The 13,667-nt window shown below is 41.2% G+C and overlaps 1 protein-coding gene across 2 annotated transcripts in view; it reads right to left on the bottom strand.

Annotated features, from left to right (window-relative positions):
* LMTK2 (lemur tail kinase 2) overlaps positions 1 to 13,315 on the bottom strand; it is a 99,531-nt gene extending 86,216 nt beyond the window's left edge. The window contains exon 1 of one of the 2 annotated variants that reach the window (XM_014795619.2): positions 12,952 to 13,315. In XM_014795619.2, coding sequence (XP_014651105.2) covers positions 12,952 to 13,039 — 88 coding nt within the window. In that variant the 5' untranslated portion in view covers positions 13,040 to 13,315. The remainder of the gene's footprint in view (positions 1 to 12,951) is intronic. The other variant, XM_087417544.1, reaches the window with a different exon arrangement.
* Between the last annotated feature and the right edge of the window lie 352 nt (positions 13,316 to 13,667).

Genomic DNA, 13,667 nt, shown 5'->3' with positions numbered 1-13,667 from the left:
TCACATCACAAGAAAGCTGAATACAGAACAATAATGTATTTCGACAGAGAGAGACCACATTCACACAACTTTTATTATAGTATCTTGTTACAACTGTTCTACTTTATTATTAGTCATTGTTGTTAATCTCTTACTGTGCCTAACTGATAAATTAAACTTTATCATAGGCAGGTATGTATAGGAAAAAACACAGTACATATAGGGTTCGGTACTATCCAGGGTTTCAGGCTTCCGCTAGGGGTCTTGGAATGTACCCCTCGTGGATAAGAGGGGACTACTGTATACATTCAGTTGTTATCTATTATATATTAACTGAGAAAAAGGGTCCAGGAGAAAACACAGAAGATGAAAGAGAAGGAGTGCTGCTGATGATTATGCCCTCGAAGGAAGCTAGAGCTGAGAAAGGATGCGACTAATGGCATAAATGAAGAGGTAGTCTTAAAGGACTGAGAAAAAGAAGAGAAAAATGATATTGTCTACAACTCCACTTCAGTTTCTTAATACCTGTCTGTGAATCTTGAAAATATACACAAAATATCTGCTAATGAGCATTATTTTTTGGATCCATAGCATCCAGCAGATTCTTAAAAGGGTCCATATCTCCACAAAAGCATATAAATCAATGGTGTTTAAAGTATTTCTCACGTTTGTAAGTGAATGTTTACAAGTTTATGGTTACATTTTTTAAAAGTCAGAAATATTTTTTATGACCTGTAATTAAACAGTGCAACTTCATTTCACAGATGGAAACTAAATTGTTATTCTTACAAATTACAAAAAGTTAAAGTATGAATGTGGTTTCTTGAGCCTAATTATGTAAGTTAGCATTTTAGCTTCCTAATTTTCAATAAGGAATTATCTTTAATACTTTGAGAACCAACTATATGACAACTACGTTTAAATTTCATCTCAGTACTTTCCGATAGTCAACAGAAATAAATATTCAGGGGAGAAATGACTGGAATTGTGACGCATGTGTGCATCACACTGATAAAAGCATTCTTGACAGTCCGAGGCCATGACTTGGTGAACTGGGGTGGGGGGTGCTGGATGTGAGGATCCCTCATTCTAGAACTAGGTCTGCCGCCGTCTGGCAGTGTGGGATTGAATCTGCTATTTCACTTCTCTGGGCCTCAGTTCCTTCACCTGTCAACTGGCAGGTCAGCTCTAAGTTCTATATCCAAGGTTTTAAAATTCCAAAATTTTATGAGTCTACCAAGTGCCTATAGGGTTAATATTGGTAATCAGATTTTTTATTCAAGTTAATTTTTTCTTAAAGAAAACAAAGTGAAATGACAGATTTCTGGATTGCACCCTGGCAGCAGGCCTCTGGTGGAGTGTTCCCAGGGGACTATTTTGGTAAGTTTGTTATTTTTCAGTGCCTCACTAGCAATCAGGGGCTGCGCTTTAATAATGGTCTGAAGTCAGAGTCAAGTAGGGCTCTGTGCTGCAACTGGCGGGCTGCATCCTTGGAAGGTTAACAGTTGCTGCTGACACAGAACCATTCCACAGAGGCACACTGCCAGGAGAACCAAGAAGGACTTGGTTTTCCTTCTGAAAGGAGCACAGGTTGAATTTATTGAGAGTTCTGAGGGAGAATTTCAGTGTGAAAAATACTTTAAACTTAAACTTGGAAGCTAATCTGAGAGGCAACCAATAATCACACTTCGGTTTTGCAATAAAAAGCTGAAACTACAAAATTTTACAATTACTAGTTGGTTAAAGTAGATATTTTAAATGTGCAAAATGATTGCAAACTCATCCTCCTCTATCTTCCAAGTCCAAGATGTCTTAGAGATTGACTTCCTATAATTAAAGGCTGCAATTATACCAAGTCAAACTCAAGTCTCCTGTTCAGTATAGCAAAAAAGGGAAAAAGACATTTTCCAGACAGACTTTGAACACGGACCTCAAGGAGAAAAAAAAAAACCAAACACATGAGCTTTAAAAAATTAAATTATTGTGGTTTTATTTTGGGATAAGAGCAACTTTTCTCTCAAAAATCACTATCATAGATGCTTATAACTAAATTCTTTTCTTCTGTCCAAGGCATACACATGTTGCCAAAAAAAACAGAGTCCTGGGGGCCGGCCCCGTGGCCCAGTGATTAAGTTTGGCACACTCCACTTCGGCAGCCCAGGTTCGGTTCCCAGGCTCAGACCTACACTACTCGTTGGTGGCCATGCTGTGGCAGCGACCCACATACAAAATAGAGGAAGATTAGCACAGATGTTAGCTCAGGACGAATCCTTCTCAGCAAAAAAATAAAAAAGAGAGTCCTGAATTATCTATACTAGTATATGAGCCTATGATGTTCTTAATCAAACCCAACTGATTATATAATCATTCTAATGTAGCAGTTCCAGAGATAAATACTTTCTTTAGCTCATCATAAGAATATTTTGTACTTATTAATACAAGCACAGCAAATATATTGAAATATATAAACTAGCTAAAAAAAAAATAGCTATTGAAAAACATGAAACAAGCTACAAATTGCAGGCTATTCCAAAATAAACTAGCTTAGAAAAATAAACTTTTTTAAAGCAAGATGTTAATGACATGATATTATACTCGAAAGAAATAACCCTGCAAGTTACTGTACAGGTCAAGAAAGAGGGGCTCTCACACTGTAGTGTGCCGTCTATTACTGGGGGCATCAAGAGCATCACTGTGTCAGACCTGCTCCAGGTTAGCTTCCTTGCTCATCTGCACTGCAGTGGGCAGGACCCTAGCAGTCCAGGCTGGCATGTCTACAACCATGAGGTTCTCAGCTCCCAGTGCCGGCATCCGACTGCCAGGCTACCAGCTCACAGTTTTTACTGATTATTTATACAGGATATTTATAAAATGTAAAGAGGCTATTATTTATATTGACTTCCAGAGAAGGGGCTGAAGTTAAAAAAAAAAAAAAAATATTTAGAGCTAACTGTGTTCTGCCCTGGAGTGTTTAAATTCCTTTGTGCTTATAACATACGTACTTTTCCCAAGAAGATTCTTCAGAACAGTACTCACGTATGGTGGTCAGGAGTAGAGATCTCTTCAGATTTTGTGTGTTGATATTAATTTTTAAATTTTAAATTGTTCTTCCTTCCTTGAGTCTCACTAGTTACACAAGTCAACAGTTTCTATTAAATAACTGATATTATTTTGTCTCCAGTAGAAGATAAAATATTTGTGTTGTGGGGGCAGAGAAATCACCAGAAAAGTATTATAAATGCAGATTCAGGCCAACCTCTGATTCAGATTTGGTTTGTTTGGGGCCCCAAAATCTGCATTTCTGCAAATACCTAGATGATCTTGATGCAAGTGATCCTGTTTTTTTTTTTTTTAAATTGATGTTTTAATGGTTTTTAACATTGTGAAACTTGGGGTTGTGCATTTTCGTTTGTCCATCACCATATATATGACTCCCTTCACCCCTTGTGCCCACCCCCCACCCCCACTGCCCCTGGTAACCACAGTACAGTTTTCTCTGTCCATGAGTTGGTTTATCTTCCACATATGAGTGAGATCATACAGTGTTTGTCTTTCTCTTTCTGGCTTATTTCACTTAACATAATACGCTCCAGGCCCATCCATGTTGTTGCAAATGGACGATTTTGTCTTTTTTTATGGCTGAGTAGTATTCCATTGTATATATATACCACATTTTCTTAATCCAATTGTCAGTCGAGGGACACTTAGGTTGCTTCCACTTCTTTTTTTTTTTTTTTTTTTTTTTTTTTAAAGATTTTATTTATTTTATTTTTTCCCCCCAAAGCCCCAGTGGATAGTTGTATGTCGTAGCTGCACATCCTTCTAGTTGCTGTATGTGGGACTCGGCCTCAGGATGAACGGAGAAGTGGTGCCTCGATGCGCACCCGGGATCCGAACCCGGGATCCGAACCCGGGCCACCAGCATCGCAGCGCGCGCACTTAACCACCAAGCCACAGGGCCGGCCCATCCACTTCTTGGCTATGGTGAATAATGCTGCAATGAACATAGGGGTGCATAAGCCTCTTTGGATTGTTGATTTCAGGTTCCTTGGATAGATTCCCAGTAATGGGATGGCTGGGTCATAGGGCATCTCTATTTTTAAGTCTTTGAGGAATCTCCATACCGTTTTCCATAGAGGCTGCACCAGTTTGCATTCCTGCCAGCTGTGTATGAGGGTTCCTGTTTCTCCACATCCTCTCCAACACTTGTTGTTTTTGTCTTGGTGATTACAGCCATTCTAACAGGCATGAGGTGGTATCTTACTATTGTTTTGATTTGCATTTCCCTGATGCTTAATGATGTTGAACATCTTTTCATGTGCCTATTGGCCATCTGCCTATCTTCTTTGGAGAAGCGTCTGTTCATTTCCTCTGCCCATTTTTTGATAGGGTTGTTTGCTTTTTTGTTGTTCAGTTGTGTGAGCTCTTTATATATTATGGAGATCAACCCCTTGTCAGATGTATGTTTTACAAATATTCTCTCCCAGCTGGTGGGTTGTCTGTTCATCTTGATTCTGGTTTCGTTTGTCTTATAGAAGCTCTTTAATCTGATAAAGTCCCACTTGTTTATTTTTTCTTTAGTTTCCCTAGTCTGGGTAAGCATGTCATCCGAAAAGATTCCTTTATAACCAATGTCAAATAGTGTGGTGCCTATATTTTCTTCTATGAGTTTTATAGTTTCAGGTCTCGCAAGTGATCCTGTTTTATAAAAACATCTTTACTTTTTCCCGAAACATTTTCAGCTGAACTGATATTGTGGCTGGGATTTACATCAAAACAATCGGGGCCAGGGCCGGCCCTGTGGCTTGGTGGTTAAGTGCGTGCGCTGCGATGCTGGTGGCCCGGGTTCGGATCCCGGGTGCGCATCGAGGCACCACTTCTCCGTTCATCCTGAGGCCGAGTCCCGCATACAGCAACTAGAAGGATGTGCAGCTACGACATACAACTATCCACTGGGGCTTTGGGGGGAAAAAATAAAATAAATAAAATCTTCAAAACAATCGGGGCCAGGCCAGCAGGAAGGATACATGTGAACAAGATTCACCATAAAATCAAAAATTGTTGATGGGTACATGAGGGTTCACTATATTATTTACTTTACTTTTGTGTATGTTTGAAATTTTCCATAATAAAAAATGAAAAGAAAAAAGAAAAGAAAAGCTCCGTAAACAGATCAAAACAAGTATATCGCCTCTCCCACTCCCCCCCATTCTCTTCAAGAGATAGACCTCCTAAAATAATTCTAACTAAATTCTTAAGCCCAAGAAGTTTCCCTCATATTCTTAGAAAATAGGCTGCTCTTGGAGAGAGTAAATCAAATCTGTCTTTCAAAATCTATTCTTCTAAAAATAAAAATAACTTCCTGCCAATATCATCATATCACAAACATGGGATATAGATTGTTTATGGTGGTGTTATTAGTTGGTTAGTAGGTGTTCAAGTGACATGGAGAAAAAACATGGGCAGGGTCCTTCCAAGTCATCTGTCTCTAAGAGGTCCTCTGTCGCTCCAAAATCTCTCACTCTCTCTCTCTCTTTTTCCCAACACCTGGATTAGATATAGGAAGCAGAGGATCAAAACTCTATTATAAATGTCCCAGTAGCAGCAAGCAAATCCAGTGCCCTGATCTTGGTTTCTAATATCATTCTCCAACAAAAAGAACCAGCCTGAAGAAAAGGCTGATTCCAGGGCTGGAGCAGGGAATACACAAAATGAGCCCATAGCCTCTTGTAGTACCAGAAAGTAAGGAAGTGCAAAAAAAAAAAAAAAAAAAAAAAAGATGAGACTACGTCAACGGGACACAGGAGCCAACCGAAAGAGTTCCCAATGGCCAAAGCTGGTACAATTTCAAGACCAAATAACATAGTGTTCGATTATAACTCAAAGTGAAAAGTTCATATCCATGTGTCAATATTGATATAAATAACTGAATAAGGAAATAAATGGGGGGGAATAATTAAATTTCCCATACAGAAGAATTCCAAATCATTTATATAGACACTTGTTCCTCAAGGAGGCGGAGCATAACTCAACACCACGTAAGTGTGGGCTGTGCATACTACAGTGTGAAGAAGGGAGAAGAAAGTAACCTCACAGTGGGGAAAGCTGACAAACAGTACCTGAGCCACGTGACCAAGTGACCAGCCACGTTGAAAGCACGTACCCTTGAAATGAATTGATGAGAATGGCACTTTAACCCTGTGGTCTTCCTCCCAAAAACATACAACACCATCTAATCATGAGAAAAACATCAAATAAACGCCAGTTGAGGGATATTCTACAAAATACCTGACGAGTGCTCCTCAAAACTGTCAAGATCATCAAAAACAAGAACAAGAACAAGAACAACAAAAACAACAGACTGGAGGAGCCTAAGGAGCCATGACAACTAAATGTAACGTGGTGTCCTGGGACAGAAAAAGGACATTAGGGAAACACTAAAGAAATCTGAATAAAGTATAGGCTTTAGTTAGCAATACTGTCGTATTAGTACTGGCCTCCAGTCATGACGAATGTACTCAGCTAATGTAAGATGGTAACAACAGGGAAAACTGGGTGAAGGATATACAGGAACTCTTTGTACTATCTTCACAACTTTTCTGTAAATCTGAAATTGTTCTAAAAGAAAAAGTTTATTATTAAAAATAAAACAACTAGAAATGGCCTCATTCCAGGCAAAGGACTGTGGCTAGATGAAAAGTAAAGTTTGCAGGAGAATGAGAGGCTCTAAGCTTATACCGTCTCCTTTTAACACACAGACTCTGGTTGGGTGAACTTAGCTCTCCACTATCATCTTTATCATCCCCACCCACAAACTCTGAGCATGAGGTACCACGTAAACACTAGAAATACCAAGGATACAAGACATAGCCCTTGCAATCCAGGTGAAGAGACAGGACTTAAAGAAACAAGTTGTGTTTGCTAAGTGCAAACAGTAGTCTAGTACAATGAATCCAAACCTTTTTGATCACATAGCCCATAAGTAAATTTTCTTTATAGTCCTTCCATTTCACATAATTTTACTTATTTATAAACCATAAAAATAGGTTGGTGTACCAATATATTCTATACCTTAAAAAAGTCATGAAAGTCAACATTTTTAAAAGATGAAATGAAAATAAATAAAAACATAAGTTCCAATGTTTTCATCCTGCGCCCCATGGAACATCTTGTTCCACAAGTAAACACTCTAGAAGTTCATTAGGGGTAGGAATTTCCAAGGTCTGGGTAAGAAGAAAGGTCTTAGTAGGGAAGTTGCAGCTGCAAAAAGGTTTAAAAAAAAAAAGAAAGAAAAAGATACAGCACTAAGAGATGCAAGGAAAAGTCAGGCAATTACAAACAGAGAGAACATATGAAGAGCCAGAAGATGGGAATTTGCACAGCATATTGTGCGAACTATAAGGAGATCAATTTAGCTCTCAAGAAAGTGCCATGAAAGGTGGAGAGTGGGGGCAGGGACGACAGATGAACTATAGCAGAAATCCAGCTGCAATGACCTCCCTTGACCAATGCTTCCCAAACTGGCATCAGATGCTGGAGGCCAGGGGCTACCCCAGCCACATCACATCACATGGTCTTGGCACATCTATTTGACGTGATGGTAATACAAGTCTTTTAAAACAAACATATAGTAAAATGCAAAATCGGCCAAACCATCAAAAACAAAATGTAAGTTTACCACCAACCCTCTAAAGCTCCAGGAAAGCCAAAGAGTACCCTGTCACTCTTCCATAGGCCGGGGGAGAAATGGCAGAGCACTGGCCTAGACCCAGATGGGACAGGGACAATGAAAGGCACTCGGTGTGTTATGCTTTCAGGCACCTGGGACGTTTGGCACCAAGAGTTCTCATTTTTCCCACTTGAATCACAACAAAGTCAAATGAAATGTGGAATCTCTGCACTGTGCTAACCTTTGCAAAAAAACTTTTTTGAAATACTGAGGTTATTTGCCTGTTCTTTGTGGCAAATAACTGTAATGCCAAAGCATGGTTCCAAATTAGTCACTTGCTACAATTTAAAAATACTTCACTTCAATATTTTGCTTCAACACAGTGATTTTACCATACTTCCTCAGCTTTCTCTGACAGTGTCTTCATATGAAGATTCACAGAGAAGTTGAGAATCAAATCTAAAAACGCCCCCAGATGTAGCACTCTGTTTTAGACCAGGAATGTTTGTCCAGCTTCTCCTTTCTATAATATTCCTCTCCTCGTGTCTGAGTAATAAGTAAAAAATTCTTAAAGAATAAAGCACACGGGGCCGGCCCGGTGGCGCAAGCGGTTGGGTGCACACGATCCGCTGCGGTGGCCCGAGGTTCGCTGGTTCGGATCCGGGCATGTGCCGACGCACCGCTTGGCAAGCCATGCTGTGGCGGTGTCCCATATAAAGTGGAGGAAGATGGGCCGGTCTTCCTCAGCAAAAAAAAAAAAAGAGGAGGATTGGCAGATTTTAGCACAGGGCTGATCTTCCTCACACACACACAACAAAAGAATAAAGCACAGCTACAAGACTGCAAAAATACATTATTTTAAAAGAGAGAGAAGGCAAGTCAGTCATACTCATCTCTCCAAATGACACTTTCTAAGGGGAAGCCTCAGCCCGTGCTGGTTCTACCACAGCCGAGGTTAACTGGCTGCCTTCACGATGCCTCGAGGAAGTATACAATTTTGTTTGGGATCAACTCAACTTAGATCGCTCGTGATTCCTTTAAATAAATTAAAACAAGCAATTGTTCACATACAAGAGCTTTAGTCACCCTGACGTTTAAAAACAGGTTTATTACATAAAAGCGGACTAATCCAGATCATCTCTAAAATTTCTAGCATAATTCCCCAACACTGTGAATTTCAAGAACTAACAATATCATTCTATATATCATACTTAAATAAGCCAGATTTCTTTCTAAAGGATCTCTTCTTCACCCATCACATAACAAGTTATTTTGAGTAACAGATTTTTTTTAAATCCAGTAAGTTCTATGAATTCCATGACAAGCAGTTACCACTTTGAGTTCCTTCTCTGAGGCCATACCACCCACCATTAGCCAATTCTATGATAACCCACCAAATTTACCAAGAAATCCGAAGCAATGAAGAACTCTACCTTGCCCAGTGCCTAAACTGTAGCAGCCGTGGCATACCACCATGACACACCACCGTGACACTGCCTCACCCTCCTAACGACCCTTAGGTAAATATTATCATCATCCTTCTTTAATAGGTGAGTTCTAAGAAGCTAGAAGAGGTCAAGTAACTGGCCCAAGGTCTTAAAGCTATTGAAGTGGCAGAAGAAGGCCTCACACCCAGACTGACTCCAAAGTCCAAGTTCTGTCTATAACACCTGCTCCTCCTGTGATTGGCTTGTGCCTTTTATTCCCAATAGACTGAAAAGTTAGATTCTTTTATTTTCTGGTGAGGAAGATCGGCCCTGAGCTAACATCAGGGCCACTCTTCCTCTATTTTGTATGTGGGATGCCACCACAGCATGGTTTGATGAGCGGGGCGTAGGTACAGCCGACAGTGGACACAGAGGGCCCAAGAACTCTCTAAATTTCAATAGAATTGCATGAACAGACAGCACATTGATATCAGCAAATATGTAGGGATTTGATAACTTCAATGCTGATCAGCTACAAAACTGCTAGACAGACTTCCTATGACTGTGCAAATGAGCATATTTAGTTAACCCAAAAATATCTCCAACTGAAGGCAATTACAGCCTTCCCAACCTAGATCAAATCTCAAGACTTATAGCCATAGGTCCTGAAATAATGTATACGGAAAGCCTGTTGAAAATAATTTTTATTTCTCAGAGGCTGCTAAAACAAACAGAAAAACTCACACTTTAGAAAGCACTTCCCTTACTTCAGAAATCTTTTTCAAGATACAAGACTGTTTGTTTAATCTAAAACAAGAGCCTCGGTTTCACAAGCTGCTGTTTAATCAGTAGCTGAGTCCCACCGGCTTCACGGACTTCCGTGAGGTCCTTTATCTGGAACTGCTAACAAGCTTCCTCTGTACTCTGTGACCTAATATAGCACAGAACAATAGAAGTGAGTTTCCTTGCCTAACCACTATCCTAATATTAATAACAAACTGTAGATTTAGAGGAATGCCTTCACACATACAAGTACAAGATCTTTATGATGTGAATCCTGAGAATCTTACAAAAGGTACAACATACATGTTTTTCAAGAGAAGAATGATCTGATAACTACCATCTGGAGAAAAGAATTTCTTAACTGTAACCTTAGTTTGGCAATTTAACTGTGCATGAAAACAGTGGACTTTCTCCCTTTACGTAAGCTTCCTAGTGAGGATCTCAGGATCTCAGTCTATGTAATAGAGGCCCCCGCAGAAATACAGATTCTCAGGGAAAGGGGGCTCCCAGAGAGGATGGAAGGGGCTCCCAGAGCCATAAAGAGAGGCCTGAAATAAAGTTCAACCAAGAAATGCTTTCTTGCCTGATGGGCAAAGGCAATCCACATATTTACAAAGCTTCATTATGACTGAATGGATAAACATCTTTTCCAACTTCTGAACCTAGAAATGATTTTGGATGACAAAGAAACCTTGGAAAATGAACTTCAATTTAAATGCTGAATTTTAATTAACTGCCTCACTTGTTTCCCCATGCAAATGGGCTGACAAAGGATAAAATTCAAGTATTTTTTTCCAACCTATTTTTGATAAGCCATGCTTTCTCCAAGGCAGTATTAACCAGTTTGAACTTTAAGTAGAAAGAATAAGGCCAAGGAGGCAAAAGTCTCTACGCAATGGGTCTAGCATTGATTTGAAAATGGCCAGCCCTACCTTCATATAGAGTACAGGCCCCCAGTAACCAAAAGCTTGAGAATTACTATGTTTTCAATATTTAACAACTCGTTTATCTACCATACATGTCAAGAAAAGTTCCTCTTTCTTAACCAGTGAGATCACTTATCAGGATTAGCTTAAAAGTTTCTTTATTCTTCTTGGTCTAGTACATCTTGGTCAAGAATATACCTCAGTTACCAGGATTTATCATCTCTTTTGGATAGAAAGACAAACCCCCAAATCTACGTGTGATTGTGTGTCTTTTCCACAGAATTTAACCCTAGGTACCTGTCTACATATGCTACATGTCTAACTATACAGTCTCCAAGCAACAGAACATGAAGGGAAAATCTGCAAAAGCTGCTATAAAATTACCAAATATTTCCTTATGCTTTATGTCACGATTTGATATTTCTATTTACGGATTAATTTTCCTGATTGCTTTGTTTTATAACACACCAAAAAAAATTTAGATTTTATGATTCATACCTCCATAAAACAGTAAAAGAATGGAATTAAAAATATGTTAAGAGGTTTACAGGCAGACACATTTCCATAGGTTCCCAGACAGAACCTGCTTTTCAAAACATAAAAATGCTATTAAGTGCAAAGTCATCTGGAAACTTCTTGAATCTGTTTCACATAAATTCTCTTTATCCACTACCCTTCTCTAGCGCTAATTTTCAATTTCACCACCAGTATCTTTCAACATCAATATCAACACATTTCCATATAGTCTTTTATAACTTCCCAGGTACTTTCTGTGACTCTTACCTTGGCTGCCTATACATTTCTAATAATATTCACTCTTCTTTTCTATCAGATCAGAAAACAGAATTCACCTTACACATATTTGATCTAAGGCAGTGGCAGAAATTTACCAATACATTATATATTACAATGATAACTGTAATACTCAACTAAAGGGTACTCAGTGACATAACCTGGTGTAGCTCTGAAAACAATTATATATAGTTTTCCTTGTAGATGTGTTTGCAAAATATGTTCCTACTGGGGACAGTAACTTCCACATTCTGTATCCAATTAACATCATTCTAAAATAACTCTTGACCTCAAGAGTATTCCTAAACAGTTACAAGACTTGAAGTGGTGAAGTAGAAAAATCGCACAACTACCAGAATTAAGACCAGTGTTTTAGTTGTGGCTCCACCTACAAGTTAGCTCTGTCACCTTAGGTAGGTCATTTGACCCCAGGGTCTCAGTGTCTTCAACTGCAAAACGAAGAATTTAGACTCCATTTTTTTTAAAGTCTCTTCCACCTCGAAAATTCCATCAATCTATGAAATTTCAGTCTCCCCTCATTTCAAAGATAAGCAGCAGATGACAATGGCAAATTAGCCTAGATTTTTTTTTCCCTTCAAAAAAAATGACCCAACTTGGGATGCTTTCCTGGGTTGAAGTTTTACCTAGGAAAATAAACCACAAATGAAAATGACGTCGAGAAAATGGAGAGAAAAAAAGAAAATCACACACTGATGTAGCTAAAATAGAAACTTCAATCACCGTTGGGCCATTTTGTCAATAGTTATTCAAAGGCTGCTGCTCTAATCACTGGCTTCCCAAAATAGAAATATTTATAGTCGTTTCCTTCTCATTCCCACAGATTCAATGCGAAAAAAAAGCACAGCGTCTAAAATCAATTTACAACTTCAGAACAAGTTGCAGGGAGCGAAGGAAACTCCGCACAGCTCTCCAAGTCATTTGCATTTGAGTCTGATTAGGGCTAAGCAACGGTACTTATTATAAGATGTGAGAAACGCACAGCAGGCAGGTGACATCTGGAAAGGGAAGCAGAACTGCCAGGAAGGGATGTAGGCTGAGGACCTTCACGCAACAGGTCCAGAGCCGGTACCGCAGCCTACCCCGCGAGGGGTCGGTCGTGCCACTCTGGTCGCCGCCCTCCCCATCCCCAACCGCCTCGCCTCGCCCCCGCTTCGGCCCTCGAGAGGCAGCACCCCCCCACCCCCCAACACGCCCCTGCAGCAGAAACCTTCCTAAGCGCTCGTTTCCCCGGGCCTCCCGCCCCGGCAGGCCCTCCGATTCCTCGGCGCCGAGGCCGGACCGGGCCTGCCGCCTCCTCCCAGCCACCCCCGTCGCAGCGGCTCCGCAGCCCCGTCCCCGCCGTGGGCCCGCTCACCTGCACCTGTTTGCGGAAGTGGCGCGGCCCCGGCACTGCCGGCAGCCAGGAGTAGTAGCAACAACAGCAACGCCGGCGGCCCCGGCATCTCGCTCACAGCGCGGCCCCGAGGCCGGCTCTCAGGTCGCCTTCCGTCCGTCCGTCCGTCCGTCGGTCTTGCCTCCCTCAGCTGCCTCAGCGGCACGCGCGCCGGCTGCTCCTGAGCACACGTCGCTTCGGCCAAACCTCAGCCCGGCTCCTGATCCGCACCCGCCGCTCTGGCCACAGAAACACCATCCTTCCCGCCCGCCGCCTGCGCCGCCGCCGCCTCTCAACAGCAACAACGGCAGCTACCCTGCGGAGCCGCGGGCCCGGGCAGCCGCGCTCCCGTCGCCATGATGGGCTGCGTCATGTGACGTAGGGCGGGGGGCGGGACGCCGTGATAGACAGCCCAGCCAGCCAATAGTCAGTTCCACACCGGCTCGAGTGGCCCCGCCCATCACCCTGTCGGAGGAAGGGTGCGCCCCCTGCAGACGGAGGAGTGCGTGGGCAGCAGGTAATGCCGACAATTATTTTAAATTTAAAAATACAGGGAAGTATAAGGAAGACAATAAAAGGCATCCAGAATCCATCCTGAATTCTCTTCTCAGTATTTTAAAACGTGTAAAAATAGGCCTGTTTTGTGTTCTGCCTTTTTTACTTGTCATAGGCGTTTTAGGCTCTTCTCCTTAGGTTGA

This window comes from Ceratotherium simum, chromosome 26, assembly GCF_057802395.1.
Source record: "Ceratotherium simum simum isolate JZ-2026a chromosome 26, ASM5780239v1, whole genome shotgun sequence".
NCBI lineage: Eukaryota > Metazoa > Chordata > Mammalia > Perissodactyla > Rhinocerotidae > Ceratotherium > Ceratotherium simum.
This window is presented reverse-complemented; position numbering and strand designations above follow the sequence as displayed.